The 20,449-nt window shown below is 45.6% G+C and overlaps 1 protein-coding gene across 4 annotated transcripts in view; it reads right to left on the reverse strand.

Annotated features, from left to right (window-relative positions):
• Positions 1 to 20,449, reverse strand: part of nid2a (nidogen 2a (osteonidogen)) — a 65,600-nt gene that overhangs the window by 12,773 nt on the left and 32,378 nt on the right. For 3 of the 4 annotated variants that reach the window (XM_068590955.1, XM_068590953.1, XM_068590954.1), the window contains 15 exons: positions 18,028 to 18,410; positions 16,585 to 16,770; positions 16,247 to 16,363; positions 9,514 to 9,615; positions 9,287 to 9,426; positions 8,885 to 9,017; positions 8,449 to 8,790; positions 7,843 to 7,954; positions 5,678 to 5,717; positions 5,332 to 5,441; positions 5,104 to 5,237; positions 4,903 to 5,014; positions 4,353 to 4,553; positions 4,030 to 4,260; positions 276 to 422 (listed from right to left, as the gene is read on the reverse strand). In XM_068590955.1, coding sequence (XP_068447056.1) covers positions 276 to 422; positions 4,030 to 4,260; positions 4,353 to 4,553; positions 4,903 to 5,014; positions 5,104 to 5,237; positions 5,332 to 5,441; positions 5,678 to 5,717; positions 7,843 to 7,954; positions 8,449 to 8,790; positions 8,885 to 9,017; positions 9,287 to 9,426; positions 9,514 to 9,615; positions 16,247 to 16,363; positions 16,585 to 16,770; positions 18,028 to 18,234 — 2,314 coding nt within the window. In that variant the 5' untranslated portion in view covers positions 18,235 to 18,410. Of the gene's footprint in view, positions 1 to 275; positions 423 to 4,029; positions 4,261 to 4,352; positions 4,554 to 4,902; positions 5,015 to 5,103; positions 5,238 to 5,331; positions 5,442 to 5,677; positions 5,718 to 7,842; positions 7,955 to 8,448; positions 8,791 to 8,884; positions 9,018 to 9,286; positions 9,427 to 9,513; positions 9,616 to 16,246; positions 16,364 to 16,584; positions 16,771 to 18,027; positions 18,411 to 19,950; positions 19,975 to 20,449 lie in introns of those variants that run through there. The other variant, XM_068590956.1, reaches the window with a different exon arrangement.

Below are 20,449 nucleotides of genomic sequence, written 5' to 3' on the forward strand. Positions count from 1 at the left end.
ATATGTTCTTAAGCGTCGTGTGCAATAAACAAGACAAAACCACACACAGATTATGTGACAGGAGAGAGACGTTCAGGCCTGATTATGGGTGCTAAAGCTGAGCGGGAAGACAAGAGAAGAAGTACAGATGATTCCTTCCAGCCGGCCGGTGCGTGACCCCTCCACGCTGGATGGAACGCAGACCCGCTGCCTTGACCCCCGTGTGACTCTGTCTGCTCGTGTTCGAGTGATGGAGAGAGACGGTGCTCAGGCCTTATAAAGTGCGGACGCTTTACCGTAACAATTGCGTCCGTCCCCTCTGTAACCAGTCGCACACTGGCACTGGAAGTCCTGGCCCTCCAGGGGGACGCACTGGGCCGTGGTGTCGCAGTCGTGGTTCCCGGCGTAGCAGGGGTTGACCAGCTCCGGCTCCGTGGGCTGGACTACACAGAGGAGACACAGATTGGATTGATTGGTTGTCTGGATGGGGAAATCAACAGTAGCACACGTGCTTTTCGGCGTGATTGTGTATGTTTTTACATACTGGGAGAGAGGAACATTACTTTGGAGTAAGAGAAATAAAATCAATAATATGAACAACATCTCTGGATGAAAAATAAGTCGTTTTCCACGTTCCATTTCGATTATTGCTCTCTTTTTGTAAAAGGTCTTTGCAGTGGTGGAAAAAGTACTGCGGTCCTCTACTTTGGTCAAAATTAATTGCGATAAAACAATCCAGAAATACAACAAATACAAGTAAAAAGTACAGCAGTGACGACGTTGAGGCGCTCTGGATGTGTGTTTTATAAACGAGGTCCATTGACTAAATATATAGAGCAAAATATAAATAGCCGAATCACAGTAGTTAAGCTAATGTTACAGAGACACCGAGTAAAATCTAGACTTGAGTGCGAGAGTGGAACCGTTACATCTCTGTGAAACAGAGTAAAGAGTATTTAGCAGCACAGATCAAAACAACGAATGGGTTTCGTCTGAAACAGCTGAAAGAGACGGACCGTCGCAGCGTCACATCCGGAGGCTCATGACACTACGAATCCACTGCAAAAACATCCTGAACTGAGATGAATTGTGATCCAGAGTCCAGTGATTGCAGAGCCTAACCAAACACACATGTCGACTCACTCCGCGCGCCTTCTCATGGGACGCCATGTTCTTAATATTGGACACATGGATGATGTTAGACACACACACACACACAGGAGAGAGACACCCACACAGACAGCGGGATGAGTTCAGGGTTTCCTCAAAGCAAAGCAAGACAGCCCTCACACTTATTTCTGGTAATTCAGGGAAGGTAAGCTTGAGAGCGCAGACAAACCATGAGACACCGTTGAAAAAAAATTAAATATGCTTTGAATTAAGCGACGCACTCTGCTGTGTGTGATAGACTTTAAAGGAGTATGCTGACGTCGCATTTGTCGTTGGATAAAACAAGATGCTTCTGATGGACGACGTCTACATATTATTCCAAATATTACAGCTGCTTTACGTTTTGAGGAAGTGGTTTTTAATGTCGCTACAGTTTTTGCTTCATGTTGGGGAAAATGCCGCCAGAGGTTTGGAGTCCAGTTGGTCGTTAGGGTTTACGTACGCGCAGTTATCCACAGGAATAAGAAAAGCAAACCACCTAAAAGACTAATATCTGTTTTAATGATGTTTAAGTGCTTTCGGATGGACTTTTTCTTTACCATCGAGGGCATATAAACAACAACACACACACACACACACACACACCTAAACTAAATCAGACACACAGACGTTAGCCACAGCTTGCTTCCATCTCCTCAGCCCAGAGGCCAATGCTGGCTCATTATCTGAGAGAGAGAGAGAGAGAGAGAGAGAGAGAGAGAGAGAGAGAGAGAGAGAGAGAGAGAGAGAGAGAGAGAGAGACTCTTTTAAAGTACTAAATGCACAGATGAGAGGGCGAGATACACATGGATGAGAGAAAAAAAAACGGAGGGATAATTAGAGAGACAAAAAGAGAGAGAGAGAGAGAGAGAGAGAGAGAGAGAGAGAGAGAGAGAGAGAGAGAAGGCAAGTGGGAGAGAGGGGTGGAGAACACACTACACACCATCAAAGCAACGACTTGCAGTTTCCCACCTGTTGCGTTTTCTCACACACACACACACACACACACACACACACACACACACACACACACACACACACACACACACACACACACACACACACACACACACACACACACACACACACAGGTTTAACAGCGGTGTGTGTAGCTTTAATGGTTTGTTCGCACCAAAAGTGAGTTCTCGCCCGCCTCTCTCGGCAACAGCAGTATCTATCAGCTGGCGTGTGTTTGTGCCGATGGGGAGGAGCTTATTATCTCCATCATTGACTGAACCCCATTTTACAAAAGGCCCACACTGCTTCTGAGGTTTCAACTACACACACTCGAGTCAGGTAGATCTGCTCTCTCTCTCTCAGCTCAGTGTCTTGAGGTCGTTTACAATCTCGGATTCTCATGACATCAGTGGGCAGCTATTCTACCCGGCAACCCCTCCCCCCCGATAGAAAATCTGTCATTGGCTGGGATATTATTTCCCAGAAAGCGTAAGACCCTTGAACATGCACACATGCTCTTTCTCACACACGCGCGCGCACACACACACACACACACACACACACACACACACACACACACACACACACACACACACCACTTAACCCGTGTTTACAAAACCCCTGATCCCTGAAAGCTCTTCCAGCTGTGCTCTGGATGTATCGGTGCGTGTGCATGTGCACGTGTGAGACGTGTCATCACAACCTTTTTAATCAACGTGTTGACGTTTCAATGACAGAAACTTGGCCCGATCTCTCTTTCTCCCCATCTCTTCCTCTCCATCTCCATCATTCTCTCGTCTCTGTCTGCTTTTCATCAGGTAGAGTGGGTAAAAACAAAAAAACGTGACCGCTCTGTGTCACGTGTTGCACTTCTATACACTTTTACAGCTGAAACTGAAGCAAGAGAAGCATCGCAGAAGGATCAGATATCTAGTCTGGATGAAATGATCAGCATTTATTAAGTTGGATCGGTCGTTATAGGCCGGTATTCGTTCAAAATGGTTTGATTTGCGCTGTGTATAAAGACAGATCACGGCTAAAAATAAGATTAGTTAGGAAAATGAATAATTCCACATGTAAATGTGGTCGGTATCAGCCGATACTGCTTCCAGCAATCAGCCCCAAATATCCTGATTGCAGCACTCTACGTATTAATCTGCCTTTAAGAGGCCAATACTTGGGGCCAATGTTTGCCTCCATACGAACACAACACAGACAAACAAATACAGTCGGAGTACAAAGTTTTGTGGTTCTGGTTTTGTAATTTCGAGACCAACTGCCAAAGTGAAGTGGACATTCTTCTCTCCGCAATAGTTGATTTATTTCTCGCTCTGCAGGACGCTGTCAACGCTGCAGATTTCAGTCCCGCCGGTCCGAATGACCAAACCAAACCAGTCCCGTGTTCAAAGTCAGCTTTGATGCACATCGCGGTTACAGTGCTCTTTAAAGTCTGCAGCCTTTTTCGTGCACAACTGGAGCCCAGAACCAGTAGAGGTAACACAGACTTTTGAACATTGTTTTCCAATGTTTCAGCGTGTAATTATCCCTTCGGCTCAGCGGCGTGTGTGTGTTTGAAGCTGAGCTCTGTCCAACTCTGCAGCGTGGGTTTGGCTGAGGTTTCAATTACTAGGTGGCCTGGTCCCTCGTTGCGGCTCTGCAACAAGAAAAACCTCATGTTTGACGCCCCAAATGCGTTCCCCTACTTAAACACTGACAGTGATGACCTGGAATGGATTCACTCAGATACTCGCTTCCACGGATAATGAGCCAATGCTGTCAGCTGGACAGTGTCTTCCACGTGATGGAAGCACACGACTTGCTCTTTTTTTGGTTTCCTATTAGCAAAAAGACGAAGGAGGATACTTGAATCTATGCATTGCATTCAGCCGAGAGGATAAAGATCGTAGCCGGATATCGGCCGGCGGTGTTTCCATCTGGACTCACCTCCGACGGGGCTGATCTTGTTGGTGATGGCGTATCTCAGGATGCGCTCCTCCTTGACGTACATCACAAACACCCTCTCCATGGTGATCTGCAGCGTCTCCGGGACGGCGGCGCGGCTGTCGTGCCGGCAGTCGTGGTAGGTGATGTTCTGCTTCAGCTGGAAGGAGAAGGACTCGGCGCCGCGCTCCGCCGACACCACCGAGTACTCCCTCACGGAGCTGGAGGTGGCGACTGAGGGGGAAAGAAAGAAGTGGAAGAGGTTTTTAGGGCACACACAGAGGCATGAAGACGCAGAATTTGTCTTTTGTGGTGTGTGTGGTTACCGGACGGGTAGTACTGGTAGATCTCCTTGAAGGGATCCATGGTAACATCCGCTCCGGGGGGCAGGAAGGGCACGTTCCCGTTGACTGCGGTGTCCACGGTGAGGTGATTGTGGTCGTCGAGGCCGCGGCCCGTCTGGATGATTGACAGGCGCTCGTTGCCGGGGTAGAAGATGACGTCGGCACGACGAGTGAACTCGGCACCTGGTGACGCAATGAGTCCATCGACGGATCAATTCTTCTTCTGCTGTTTTCTATATGCTATTTATAGATTATGTTCAAATCTATAAATGACGGTGCAGCAGTTATATCATAAAAAAGTGGATGGTGTGTATGTGTGCAGGACACACATGCATGCACGTTCTCTCACACACACACACACACACAGCTGTTTCCTATTAGAGAGGGGAGGGAAAAGCCTGATATCACATCACATCCCTGGAGACGATACAGCTGGCTGGGAGGCCAAAAACACACACACACACACTAGAGGAGTTTCCTCATCCCTCTATCGATGTGCAGAAAAGATGTGCTGAACACACACACGCTTTACCTGTGATTTTGAACCCTGCTTGGCTGTTGGGCAGCTCCAGAGCGAACAGCCATCCAAACAGCTCTCCTATTGGTGCGAGCGGCATCAGAGCCCAGCCCACTGGCTCGGGCACCTGACCAATCAAGACAAAGCTTACAAAAAGGGCAAATCCAGAGAACACCGGAGAGTTCACATTTTCAATAGAAATAAAGACTCTTATACCTCGCTGATGGCAGTGTACGCTCTGCCGTCGCCCACCACGATGTAGGCGTGAAGATCGATGTTGTTCAGGTTCACCGGAGTCGAACCCACGGTCACTGTTCCGCTCACCTTACCGCTGACTCGCTGAGGAGCGCCTGGAGGGTTACAGCAACAAAAAAAAAGATGACGCTACTACATTTGAATATACAAGATGAATGCATCTCTGCGGGTCAACGGTTGCGCTCGAACCCTCGGGTAGACAGTGGCGTCCGTTGCCGTAGAAGCCGGGCCGGCAGTGACAGCAGAACCCTGTGGCGTAGTCGGAGCAAAATGCATTCTGGGAGCACTGCTGTTGAAACCTAGAATGAGAAGTGAGAAAAAGAACAACACGTTTAATGCTTTAAAAAAAAGAAAGAAAGCATCAATGCAGCAGAACCAGAGATATTGTCTTTTTTATTGCACACGTTTCTTTGCCTACATTACCCACAATTCAATCCTACCGCTGTTCGTGCAACAACCACGACAAATATAGTTGAAATGCACCAGCAGCAGGTATATATGCATGTATATATCATGCTCACTAGTCGTCACATACCTGGCACATGTTTCCCTGTTCTCTGTCGTATACTGAATCACTGAAAGAGAGGGAGAGAGAGAGAATAAGTACTAATAAATCATACAACGCTTATATAATTAACATGCTACAGTCTCCTATCTAAGATCCTAACCAGAGAAAGATGTACGTGCAGACCACCAGCACTGTTGCTGAGCTTTGCTTGAACGCTGGGAAGATGCATTTCTCCTGTTTCCAGTATTTACGTCACACAGATATGAATGTTTAAATGGAGACGGAACATTTATGGCCGTTACCATACAAGTGCAGATGGGCCGAGCGAAGAAGACAGAGGAAGGTACACACACACGTTGAGGCACTACTTGGACAGAAACCAGCTGTTGCTGTCATGTCTCCCACACCCAGTAATCCACTCACTCACACACACACACACACACACACACCCACACACACGCACAAATTCACTGTTTGCTACATGAACTCCCAAAGCCATAAAGGCTACATCCACACCGTTATAATTCGTTTTCATTTTAAAATGCTCAACTCTTGATACCTTAACGCGTGTCCGGCGACACTTTTCCTCCGCCCCCATAACAAAGACACTTCTGCCCACTCTGACCCCGTTGTAGCTTAAAAGCTTTACGTAGAGCCTGGCCGGCAGAGACTTTTGAAAACATTGGCCCGTGCTTGCTTCCCAATCGGCCCTCAGCAGTCGGGACCGTCCTTCCCCGACACGTCCCGCCCCTTTCACGCGGCCCTTTCTTCTGCTAGCAGCTGTTGTTCGGTTAAGAGAGACCTCTGGTCTTGCTTTTTTCGCCTCGTAATGTTAACAACCAAGCAACCAGCGGCACATGACCCGCTCCTGCGAGTGGACGTGAGATGAGCATATTCGTACTGTGGATGTAGCCTGAAATGCATTGGTATGAACTCTGATGAAGCCATGTATTTTCTACAGTCTATGTACTTGTAAGTGTTTACATGTGCTGCTCTAAACACTGTGAGTAAATCCTCTGTCTGACACACAGGAAGCGATACGCTTGGTCTTCATTTATTTGGAATAAACAGAAAAAGAACTGGATAGTCAGCGTTGCTGAGCAGACATGCAGTTTGAGTTACACGGACGTTGCTCAGACTGCTGAGTCTATGAAGTCTCAGACAGGACAACATATTGAAATGTTAATATGAGGTCACTTGTGGGAAGGCAGAGCTAAAACTCAAAGGATGTCTAAACCTGATTGTAGTGACTCTCAATGACCAAGTCTCTCTCTCTCTCTCTCCCTCTCTCTCCCTCTCTTTCTCTCTCCTTCTCCCTCCCGCCCTCCCTCTCTCTCTCCTTTTTTATGTCTCTATTTGTCTTTTTGGTAAATGGCTGATTTGGGATTAAAATGCAGCATTTTATCATCCTACTGGGGAGCGTCACACATACACACACACACACATTCAGATGGACACAGGATGTCAGGATATTTTCTCAGGAACCACACACACACACACACACACACACACACACACACACACACAACTACAGACACACAGGAGACAAATCACTGTGTTTTCTACACATAAACACACAGACGTGCCAATGCTGTGGAGGGAAACCCAAATATTGCATCAGTTTTTAAGCCCTGAATGAGTTTCATGAAAAGCACTGAGAAGATGTAGGTACTTGCGTTGGATAGATTTTCTCAATGTTTTGAAAATATCATAGTTTGAAATCTAGTTTTCCTCAAAACTCGGAAGGATTATTGATTAATGGAGTGCACACAACTGTGGAAAACAAGACATGAGAACTGTTTTAAATACCAAATGAGGTATTGGCCAAATTCCCAAAAATAATCTTTGCATTTCCTAAGAAAAACAAAGTATTACATCACTCCAAACTGAGTTAAATGACTTAATAAGATGTTTGTTTTTTTATCCTTATGTAACCAGGCGAGTTGCCTGTGAACACATTCCTGTTCACGGCAAAAACCTGTGAGAGTAGTTGCAGGGGAGGGAGCGTTTGACACACACACACACACACACCTACACACACACACACACATACCTGGGAGCTGCCCTGCACAACGGCAGTATTGTACTGCCAGCTGCTGAGCGGCTCCGCGTGCAGATGGCAAGGTAACGCTACCCTCCTGTTTCTCCAACAACTTCATATATATTCATATTCATTCATAGTCATCGCCCACCTCCTGTGTCAAAATCAACATCGTCCTCGTCCACGCTGACCACGTGACCTCCAGGGGAAAGCGGTGGTTCATTCCTGTGAGGCGGGTAGACATCCACCACCTCCAGAGGAACCTACAGGGGGGAGAAGGCTATGTTTAACTGAAAATATGTTTTTACTGTTTGTCATACGTTTTAACTCTCTCCAGATGCTTCAACCCAGACAGCTATGATCAGTGCATACTTTACATTTTGTGTACAGTATGTAGGGTATAATGATTGCAGTTTTGCCAGCGTTTTTCTGTCTCCAAAAGAGCGTTCCAATCGTAACCACAGAATTTACAAAAAGCGACTACAAGTTAAAATGTCATTGCGAAACTCTGACAGCGCTGCCAATTTAAATCTTTTTTATAAGAAATTATTTCTGAGAATTGCAATAGTTTGCCAATAAGTGCTGCTGTCTGCATGAGCAACATCATGAACTCTTGTCCCACAACCCATAATCATGGTCTTTTGGCTTTGCATATGTTTGTATTTTGTGATTTGGTTTTTAAAAAAAACCAAATTCAAACTTTGTTCATCTTAAAATGTTTGCCAGTATTTGATGTGCAGGGACGTTTTAGTGTTACCTGTGGTTGCTGTTCCTGAGTCTGCTGGCCACCTCCTGCTGGTGCTCTTTCTGGAGCATTCGGGGGAGCATACTGCCTGTCTGCTGGCTCCGAGTTGTACCTGGGTTCAGAGGTCAATGGCACATCTTCGCCACCGTACGCCACCTGATGACGAGTGTCCTCCGAGGTAGCATCCGGACTTGCTGGTTGAGGGGCCTCCGAGTGGTCTCCGCCAGCGGGGGCTGTCTGGTATTCGGGGTCCCCACCTGTCAGAGTGTACTCCTCCTCTTCCTCCTGGTTATCGGGGTCGAAAGTGTTGTCGGGGTATTCCTCAAACTCGCCGTACTCGGCTGTGGTGGTGTCCTAGAGGCAGAAACCATAGACGGGGTCAGAGGAGTTTTCTGCAATTACCTCTTAAAGGGGAAATAAAATGAATTAAGCAGAAAAACTAGATTACCAGGGAGGGCCCATGTCCTCCAACTGGTGGGGTAACGAGGAGGCCACTGATGGATGCAGGAACAATGTTGTCGAAAGAGTAACTGTTCCCAGTGTGGAAAAGCCAAACACCTGGAATTCCTGTGTTACCGACCCTAGAAAGCGAGTGACATTCGTTATTTTCAGGTTCAAAGTTCGTGTTAGAGGTAATTTGCCCAGAGACGAAGGTGAATGTGAAAAGCTGTTTTGTGCTCGTTGCCACATCTTATTTGTGAGCTAACTCTCAATATGAACACTATATTTGTTCTTTCTTCAAAGCTAGCATTACAGCCGTGTTAGCAGCAACAGCTAACTGCCAACAGCTGCTTTGCTCAAGTTGCTAGCTAGTCAGTTTGTGACCCAACCTTGAGGTTTTTTTACTTACTGGTAGAGGTTTTTCACACTCTGCTCATTGCTGGTGACACTGTAGTGAGGTCCCTCGGTTCGGGAGAAGATCAGATATGTGATCTCTCCTCTGCTGAAGCCAACTCGAGCAGGAAGTTCTATCTCAACATTATAAGACTCCTAAAAGCAGAAGATTGCATGAACATCACTGCAATATGACAGAGACATTAATGTCTACAAGTGTTGCAGGTCTTATATATAAGTTACCTTAGGGCGTGTCCCAAAGAAGTTAAGGCCACCTTCAGGGTAGAGGAAGAGAACGTATGAATCTGTCTCGTCGTAACCGATCACTGCCTGGAACGTATTGACCTAAAGAAAGAGAAGAGTATGAACCAGTAGCCTCTCACAATGATCGTGCAAGTGCAGTTTAAAAGTAAACTTTCTGCTCCACACGTAGGTATTTCCAAAGAAGGAGGTAAGAAATAAAAAGGAAAGAACTTTTATTCAATTTAGTTTAAAGAACATACGATTCTTTCACGGGACACATTTACAGGATCGCAAGTTAGACAAAGTCGTCATTGTGTGTTGTGTTAGTTTAAGTTTTCCCTTGCTTGGAGCCAAGTCTTTCAACATATTTTAAAGGACCAGTGTCTGGGATTTAGTGGCATGTTAGTGGTGAGGTTACAGATTGCAACCAACTAAATACCCCTCCACTCAGTCCTCCTCCTCCAATGAAAAACATGGCCTTCAAGTAACTTTCTGCCAATAAATAAATCTTCCTAAACCTTACACACTGGACCTTCAAGCAACTGATAAAACCTTTATCTTGTAGCTACCACTTGTTGCCATCAGTGGCCACTGTTACGGTCTTAATTTAGCCTCTAATTATTCAGTAACTTTCACAAAACGCAGGACAACTATAACCCTTATTTACTGAAATAGATCTCAGCATTTCGTTTTGATTTTTTGACCCTGAGGGACGAGAGCAGCTTCCTGGTAATCAAGACAGTGTCTAACAATCATGTTCAGGGATGAGGTCACCTCCTCCGGCCCAAACACCCTGACATTATTCTAACACTCAGTGCACATATTTAGACTTCACACCTCTCCTCCAACCTCCTGCCGACTCCCTTCCCCAAGTCTCCACCTCTTCCTCTGCTGGGATTCATGTTGAGACTTCTCACCCTCATCCCCCCACCTCGTTTCGACCACCGCCAATAACTGACATACTTAGTACCTGGGTTTCCAAACATCTACTTTGCGAACTAATTAGGATCCCAAAAAATGTATTGAATAAGTACAAACTTATGAATAAGGGAAGTGTGGAGTTGGGGAACTTTTTTTTTGCAGTGGCGTCCGGCCCGCTCTCCCTCCCAAAACCACAGTTGGAAAAACACAGATTTGTCGAATGAGAGGAAGACTGTGAGTGTTGTTTCCCTTTGGGACACAATCAGATTATCGTTGCACACGCACACGCATGCACACACACACACACACACACACACACACAGCCTCTCAACCCCCAGCCCAGATGTTGATCTCCACAGCTGTCTTCCTGTGTGTCTCGGCATCTTTCGCGATGATGTTACAACATGCAAACCAGACATCGTTACAATATGAGGCGTGGGGTGCACAAACACACACACACACACACACACACACACACACACACATTTATACAAGCCTGAACGCAAACACAGATGTCCCACCACCTATATTCCACCCATGTGAACGTATGTGTGTGTGTGTTCCTAATTGTTTACATCAACATCTTTAAGCTATCTTGTTATTTGTGGGCGTGGAGGACTTTGTAGCCTCCGGGCTCTTTGTAATTACGAAGGAGGGGGTCTTTCTTTTCTTCTTTCCCGTCTTTGGGAGGAGAAGAGGCTTGAGCTACAAGAGGGGATCTACTTCTTTGTCCTTAACATCCTTTCTAAATGTCTATTTTTCTCTCCTGCTGTCGCTCCTCTTCCCTTGGAGGAGGTGAGGGGTGAAAGGATGCAGGGGTTGATTGGCAGAGATGGGTCTGCTTTACAGTGGGAGAAATATGAGGAGACAGATATTAAGATGCGTTTCCATCCAAATAGTTGTGAAAAGTTGAGTCAACAGAAGAATATTTCATTTCCCCATCTGCACGATGTCCTTTAGTGGATTTATTCTACCCTGTCCACACATAACAGGCTGTATATCTACACCATCGCAACAATAATGAAATAAATTGTCATTCCCGGTCCCCAGAGGATGGCCCCTCTGCCTCTGGTAATCCCCTTTTCCTTTAGAGCCTTGTAAGGTTTGGTCTGTGAATTATCTGGAGAAACCGGTTGATGTTCTTCAATGTATTTTCTCATTGTATTGTAGAGAAACAAACAAGATATCTACAGCCAATACCTCCAAAACTATGAAACTCTCAATCTAGATCGATAAACAGCACTCCAAGTAAGAGGATGAATATGTGTTTTTGTTTTTTGGGGTGAGCTGTCCCTTTGATATCTGGCGTACAGAGGCATGAGAGTGGTATCGATGCTCTCATCTGACTCTTGGCAGAGGAACAAAATAAGCACATTTCCCCCTAAGATGTGAAACTATTTATTTTAATTCGCGCCCGGCTCTCCGGCCCTCCTCCGTCTGTGTGGTCACTCGCTGCGTCGGAGCGTCTGTCTCTGTGTGGAGCGTCGTCATGGTGTGCTTTACAGACTCACAGCTGGAAGACAACAAAAAGCAGCCAGGACACATCAAAGACCTCCAGACTGGATGCACCCCCCTTCCACACAAACACACACACACACACACACACACACACACACACACACATCCAACCTACAGGCATTTTGTTACACCTTTTATTTTTTAAAGAGTGTCCTCACACTCTGAGCATTCGCCAGACACACGCACAGATGTTAATTGTCTCCGGGACACAGCAAATGTTTGTTGTCGGGGTCGTCCTCTAAAGTTTAGGTGGTAACATCATTAGTGTGCGAGGTTCCTCTGGAGCACGGAGGGGCTCTGGAAACACCCGACAGCTTCACTGCATACACAGGGAGTCCATTTAGAAAGCCGAGGAGCAACTTGACGCATTTCATATGTTCTTATTCCAAGGCTTCAAAGTCAATTTTCATACTTTCATTTCAGCGTGGCATCCAACTTATCATTTACTGAGCAAAGAAATGCATAGTATTCCTTTAAAGTCGGCCTCGTGTTGGGTTTTGAATTCATGGTTCTTTTGTAACCATGAAAGATGTCTGTGTGTACAGGATACGTCGTCGGCCAATAGACAGTTGGATCATGCAGCGACGACTATAAGGATGATCAAGGATTATTTTATGTTAAATTACAGAATTAAAATGATGTAAAAATGATCTCTTCAGTCGTCCATGGTTCTTTGCGTTCAGACTTCAGCGGAAAAGCTGGCGAACCTTTTAAGTAGACGTTCAGTCAAGTGTCACCTTCTTTTAATTTGTTTGGTCGTGTTCGGTATGTGTTTATTCGGTGATCTTTAAGTAGTTTAGTCTACTCGGCCTCATTAAAGATAGTTGAATTTACTTTCTATCTTGCTTATGTTTCCAATAAGTGACTCATCCCGTTGCGACAAATGTTCTGAATCCTTCTAATTCTCTTGAGCCGGGTCCCACTTTGATGAGGCTCGACCGACGTACTACACTTTGTTTGTTGGTTGCAGCTGCAGACCGGCCGAGAGAGAGAGAGAGAGAGAGAGAGAGAGAGAGAGAGAGAGAGAGAGAGAGAGAGAGAGGAAGAGAGAGAGAGCAGCTGCAGGCCAGTTGCCAGCCTCACCAGAGTGCTACAAGCGGAACTGCCTACAGCGTGGGAACTGGCACACACACACACACACACACACACACACACACACACACACACACACACGACTCACACACACTCACACAGCCCAGGCCTGTAGCCAGGAACAGTCCGGTCAGTATTGCACTGTTGTCCTATGAAAAGCCCTGACTTTCCAGCAACTACAAACCAAAGCGCTACGACCACGCTAGTAATTAGTCTCAAGTCTGTCCAAGTTAAACTTGAGCGCTGAGTCACTTTAGTGTTTTAGTGTCTTTAGTGTATTATGGATGAGCTGTACAGCCAGGAGGGGATACAAGACCCTTTGTTTCTGGTTGCAGAGGCTCCTTAGTCACTGATAAAAACAGTAACATATTATGAAAGCTGAATTTCAGTTTGAACAAGGATGAGCGTATTTGAAGGGGTGCCCACTGTGTCACTGCATGGGGCTCCCCGAGAAACAACAAATAGCACTAAAAGAAACAATAGTTCCTATTGTGCTACAGAAAGGAAGAAATACAGAGGAGAGGACAGGAGGGCAAAATAAAAGGCGAGGGACAAATCCAACAGAGGAGTCCATTTATTCATCCTCTCGGTCTCAGCTGACCCTCACGCAGCCGGCATGTAACATGCCGTTCAACGCTTTCCCTCTTCTGCACATGTGTGTTTGAAGGAAACTCGAGGGGAAATCAGAAGGAGAAAAAAAAGGTCTACTGTGGTCAAACATCAAAATCACATTCCATTCGAAAGTGCTGCTCGTATACAAGAACGCTCTCGGGAAGGGGAACTTCCTGTAAAGCATGCCTCTACATCATGTCACTGTGGTACGTGCACATTATTCAATTTTTTTTAGGGTTAGGGGTTAAGGTTTTATTAGAATAAGCAGATAAATCAGTGTTAGAATCAACCATAGTAATAAAATGGGAGTAGAATGGACATCCCTGTTGAAATCATTGTATCGTTATGGACAGAGCGGCGGCCATTTTTGTGTAGGGTTCCCATTGCAACTGCTGTACCAGGGCTAACTTCTGTATAAAATAAACCGACAGCGGCAACGACGAACGCAAGTAGTGACACTACGAAGAGCAGAGAGACGACTGAGCAAATGAGTCAAACGTAACAACTTAACGCTTCATCCAAACACTCTTGTCAGAGAAAGCACGCTGCTGTTCCTAAGAAACCAGAGTAGCATTAAAGTGTGGCTAACAACGGACTAGTTAGCTGGCTAGCTAGCTAATTATACCACTGCTGCTTAGAAGTAGTAGACTAGCGGTGTCACTGCATCCACCAACGTCATGTTGATGGCTGCCGCGACACGGCTGCAGCGAGGGTGACGGACGAGCCATGTGGCGCTCAAAGCAAAGCCTTGTCGACACTTCTTCAAACACCAACACGCAGAGGGCCAGGTCCTCTGGAGTAAATGGATCCGGTCATTTAGCAGATTGGGCTACATGTTAGCGGATACAACAGAGTGTGTGTGTTGTTGGATTCAAGAGAAGCAATTACTTTCCAATTATGATAATATGCTCTTTAAGACTTGTTTCATAGAAAACACAACCCCACCTCTCTCTCTCTTGGGCTCTACTTTTCTCTCCTTTATTTTCCTGTTTTTCCTTCCCTGGCTGCTCCTCTCATCCTCATATCAGACCCCCGAACACCACGCGGCCGGGCCCCTCCCCCTAATACACATCCCGACTAAATACACACCTCAGGTTAATCAGCTCGCACCCACATACCACAACGCACCCCACCCAGCACCTCTGGCTAATCACTTCAAAAGGAAGATGCTATCTTGACCCATCGAAGTAAATCCCAGCCCGGACTGCTCCGACCCGACAGGACGCACAGACCTTTTAAACAACAAAACAGACTTTCAGAGGTGGACACCAGCCTCTAATCAGCATTCGGTCAACACTGGATGGAGACTTAAGTCCGAGGTTTGAGACTCAAAGAAGAATCAGTCATTTGACCATTTGGCAGCGCCGCAAAGAGCCCGAGGTATTAAGACGTGTCGTCAGAGGCTTAATGCTGCGTATCCCCCCCGATGGACTGTTTGAACGTTTCGCTTTTGATCAATCAGGAAGAAAGGAGGAGGGGGCATAAAAGAAACCAGACCGCGACAGTCAAGAGAAAGAACAAACAGATGAGAGGGGGGGGAACAAACACACAGAGAGATCTCCTGGGGTTTTTTCCTTAAATCTGCCACTCCCTGCATCCCTCCCCTCCCATATGCTACGCACCAAGAACAACAAAGCACTGTTTGTTTGATCGATAAGTTCAGCCGACCTGGCTTTACTTGGATTCTGTCCCAAATACAGACTCAAACAAAGCCTTTGGTTCTCATCTTGGTGATACTTTCTTTTAAAAGGTTCTATCATGGTTGAGGAACGTTTCTAGAAATGTTGTATTAATTACAAAGAAAAACAGAGATAGGGTTTCATTGGTACATTTCCAATTAAAAAGGGAATTTGGAATATTTTCAGCTCAGTTTATTGGGGCAGTTGTCTTCATCATCAAAGCTTTTCAAACCCTGATGACATCACCAGACGTATTTGGTAAAGTCTGCATTACAAACTAACTGTAAGTGGGAAGGTGGAGAGATGTGTGCATTTAGGCAGCAGGGAGGGTCTAATGCAATAATGAATGGATGTTTACCTGGGTTTAAATAGAGCTTGTATTTTCAAGAAAATTCCCATTTGCCCTATAATTAGGGCCAAATTACGCACTTCTCTCTGGGACAATTCCTAGAAAATGACGGATGTGTAAATCAAAGTGTCACTTTGAGAAGGGGGGGCAGAGGTAGAGATGTGCACATGAAAACACATCCGAAAGCAGCGCTTTGATGCTAAACCAAAATAGTAAACCAAATTTAAATTTGAACAGTTAACTAGCTGACAAACTGGGATCTGTGTGAGCAATAATGGTCGAGGCGTGTTCGTGTCTACCTGTGTGTGAGGGGATAACGAGTCGGGAGAGGAGGGGGAGCACTTTGATGACCTTTAAAGATGACCTCTGACCCCTCGAAAAGGCTAAGAGGCAGATTAGGAGGAGAAGGGGATTTACAAATGGACCCCGCCCTGCCCAGGCTGATCACAAGCGATGTGCATCCTCCAGGAATTTGAGATTGTGTCTCTCATTATCACAAGACCCAAAACATACCGAGCGGGTGGTGAATCTAGGCCTCCAGCTAGTGCGTCCAGTCCCTTACCTTGTTCGAGGGTCCGGCGGTCCGAGTTCGCTCTTCGTATGCCGCAACGTTCTCCCATGTTGCGACCACAGCGTGTGTGGGCGTGAATTTTGCATCCGGGAACCCTCGGTGTACTTCCTGGGTGAGCAGATGGATGAATGAATGAATGAATGATGCGGGTGAAGGGGGTAAGAAGGAGAAAATAAAAAAGGGACAAAAGGAAAGATGGAGTGTACAATGGATTGAACTAATGGATGGAGAACTGGAAAAAGGAAGAATCCAAATCTGGAGTTTAGCACAAGTCAATTTCCAATCACACCGTTGTAATGCCCTTTACTGGTTTCAGAGGATCAACAGACCTGGGCCACTCTGTTGAGGACGCTGGGCGTCTCCGTCACCCGATAGTAGATCTGTCCTCGCCCTCCGCTGGTGTCGATATCGGCCAGGAACGGCGCCACCACGGGGAAGTCCGTGGGGAAGCCGTCGTCAACGTACTGCTTCTCCATCGGCAGGTCCTGCGCTGAAATGATGCCGTTGGTAGCCACCTAGAGGGAGAGGGAGCGACGACGTTTAATGAGGGCGTCAATGGTGTCGCTGCAGACTGCTCGGGAATATAAAACCCATCATAAAAAAACCAGAATCCTCTAGGAAATAGCCGCAGCACCGTCGCGACCCCATGGGACCGTCTAATGAACCCGTATCCCCTCATAAACCACCGGGACCTCCGTGGGCACTGCCGAGTACCCCCTCGTGCACCTCAGGAACCACATAATGAACCCCGAGTTCCCCCTCATAAACCACTGGAACCTCCTCAAGGACCGCTGGGCCTGGCCACTGATTGTGTGTCGGAAAACATTGAAACCAACCGTTAACTGGCTTTCCTCTGGATGTATTCTGCTGTGTAATAGGACATGACACCTTCTGATGATGCGTGTCATGCAAAGCAACACTGCGGTTTGTAACTGCTCTGTGAGTAGATGTAACCCGGCCTGAAGTGCTTGATGTACATATCAAAGATAAAATAATTATTTATGCAGACTGACTCATATCAGACTCATATGTGTGTTATTGTTTTATAACGACAGATGCTAGCGTGCATTCTGTTTTAGAGGAAATGAAAAGACTCAGCCCGTTAACGCCACCTAAATGCATTTATTTGGTCTCATTTATAAAGCATTTAACATATAGTAAAGTTAGATTAATCAAGCGTACATCTCATATCTACTCATGATTTCTAGCTCAGGTTTATAGATGGTTTGACATTTTGTAAAAATGGGTCCCCAGAAGTAAAGATTGGGATTGGCCCTAAACCTAACGTATAACATGACATCATTATTATATTTTAATACTTTTCACATGTTGATTTACACTTCATATACACTACACATACTTTGCATGTTGCACACTCTGTTTAAAAATTAATGTCTACTTGGGGATTAATAGAGTACATATCAATCTATCCACTTATATTCTGCATAATAAGTAACTTTAATAACTTTCTTTATTCCTCATTAGACTTTATTCGCAAGCTGCAGTACTTTTACTCGTAATGTTACAGTGAAGTAGTAGTACTACCACCAGCACAGAAGAGGATACTACAAGCACGAGGTATTCCTGATCTCCATCTGTTGAGTAGCAGTTGATTTGTAATTGATTGTGACGCCACAATACGGCAATATGTATTTTCCTCCAAAATAAAACACACTGATTGTGCGCTGCACCGCTTCATTTGGCAGCTCTGCAAACATCACCTGCGCAGCGTTAACGCTCACGCGCGGGACTGTTCATGAACGTCTACTCACGTAAAGCTGGGAGTACCGGGAGTCGTAGAAGTTCAAGGGTCTGGGCAGCAGCAGCACTTTGGAGGTTTCATCGTCCCCCTCGGCCAAAATCTGGTCCCCGCTCAGGGCTCCGTACGGGAACATGTCGGCCCTCCGGATGGCGGAGACCGCGCACACGCCGCAGCTCCAGCACAGCAGACACGCCGCCAGTATTCCTCCGCTCTCCATCGTGGAGCAGAAGGAGAGAGGTACAGATGGACTCAGAGCAGGGCAAGCGAGGAACTTAGGGAAACTCTCCTCCTCCTCCTCCTCCTCCTCTCCAGTCTCCGCGCGGCCATGGATGCTCTGCTCTGATTGGTCGGCGGCGGGCTGAGTGACAGCAGCGCCGGTGCTGGAGGTAACATCTGGCTCGCGTTAGCGAGAAGACAAATAGAGCGTTTTTTAATCCGGATGTAACTCTATCTGTTTCACAACAATGTAAAGGAGACATTGTGGGGGTTTTCTACACACTAACACACGCACACGTATTTACATACACTCCTACACTTATTCCCTCAATATGAATGTGTGTGTTCACATTTCAGAAGGCTAAATGAATTTAAAACTAATTATTAGCAGCTATTATTTCTTTTATTTCCCAACTATTTTTCAAGTTGAATACATTATAATCAATCACACTATTTACCTTACAGAGTTATTCTCATTTTTCTTTTTTAATCTTAGGTTATTTACTATTAAAAAGGTAATGGACGCGGAATTACGACAATAATTTAACTTGGGCGCCACCTCGTGGCTGTAACAGCATATGACAGTATGAAGCATGCACAGTGCACATCAACTTATTAAACATTTATTATAATAATTAGCAACCACATTATTTATGTAATTCTCCCCCCAAATAAATAGATAAAAAGACACTTACTATTGATTTATTTTCTCATTTATGTTAACCTTATTCTAATTTGTATTTACTTTCGCCCTCATTAATGTAGTTATTTTTCTGACTCAACATCATTATCACCCTTCATCCCTGTTCATGTATTTCTCTCCTCTTCAGACTTCACATTCCTCTGGTTGCAGTTATTTATGTATGAACACATATAATACTCTGATTAAAACAGACAACAGAAACCATGTTCAAATCAAAACTTCTGTTTCATACATATCGTGCTGATAAACAGTATATTCATTCTGTTCTGAGGAGCAACAGAGGAGGCACCGACACATGAAATATGTGTGTACAAAACAGAAAATACTTAAATTAGAAAAATGGAAAATCAGGATCAGGACAATATGTGTGGATGGATAAATGAAGAATATAATCAGGGAGGACATTGAGCAACTTCCAAGTGCTGCCGAAACAGGAAGGTCCTGAGCTCCTTCACCTGGAAACAGAACGCACACGCAGACACACACAAGAGGAGCACACATTTCTAACAGAGGCTCAGAGTCCTGGACCGGATCCAAGACGTCTGGAGGGCGGCAGCGAGGACGCCGTGGTCCAACACGTGAGAGGCCTCGGTGCTACTCAGAGGACAGGAGAGAGAAAAACACCATTAACAGTTACATCACGCAGTTTTAGAAAAAACAGTAATCCCATTTAAAGTCCTACACACTCTGCAAACTGCATATCCTATAGTGGTCCCACTGTACATTAGTTCATTCAAAACCAATTAAGTTAATTTTGGAAAACACAAACTGCTGTGTTGAGGTGTGTGTGTGTTAAAGTGTGGAGGTTGTCATTGGAAAACATGGCAAGCCTCCAAACCGTCACACACACACACACACACACACACACACACACACACATATATATATCATACAGTGTTACAGCAGATGTTTGTGCTCACCCAGAGCAACCTGTAGGTGGAGGCAGAGGTCAGGCAGAGGTCATTGACTACTCAGATTTTACTTTGTCTGGGAAAACTATACAGTGTGTCTTACTTTGTGTTTGTGGAAACTGGTGAACTGTCCTCCACGTTATGAATGATCACATCAGCCAAAAGGCCCTTGTGTAATCTGAGCACAAAACGTGGCGTATAAAATACACAATTGCATTTCCCTCACACTAATTTGAAAAGTTGAATTATCTAATCTGATCATTTGCATCTCAGTGTGTAATTACAGAGTTTGGGTTAGCTGACATCAGATATTCACCCAAAATCAATGAACTCATTAATGATTCAGACGAAGACCATTAGCAGGCTGGACACATACACGCGCATACACACACACACACACATGCATTCTGTTGACATAAAGGAGTGATGAGAGAAAGGAAGCCTCACTGCAGGGTTCTGTGTGTGTTTGTGTGCGAGAGTGAGGCACAGTGACACTGACAATACATGCAGCGCTTGTCAGCATGTCAGCGGATGCCGAGCGCTCAACAAAGGCTGTTTACCAGCAGAGCCGGCCAGAAAAGCTGTGGATTGGGATCGTCGTT

This window comes from Clinocottus analis, unplaced genomic scaffold, assembly GCF_023055335.1.
Source record: "Clinocottus analis isolate CAN_PGR_092001 unplaced genomic scaffold, fCliAna1.0.p SCAF_24, whole genome shotgun sequence".
NCBI classification, from domain to species: domain Eukaryota; kingdom Metazoa; phylum Chordata; class Actinopteri; order Perciformes; family Cottidae; genus Clinocottus; species Clinocottus analis.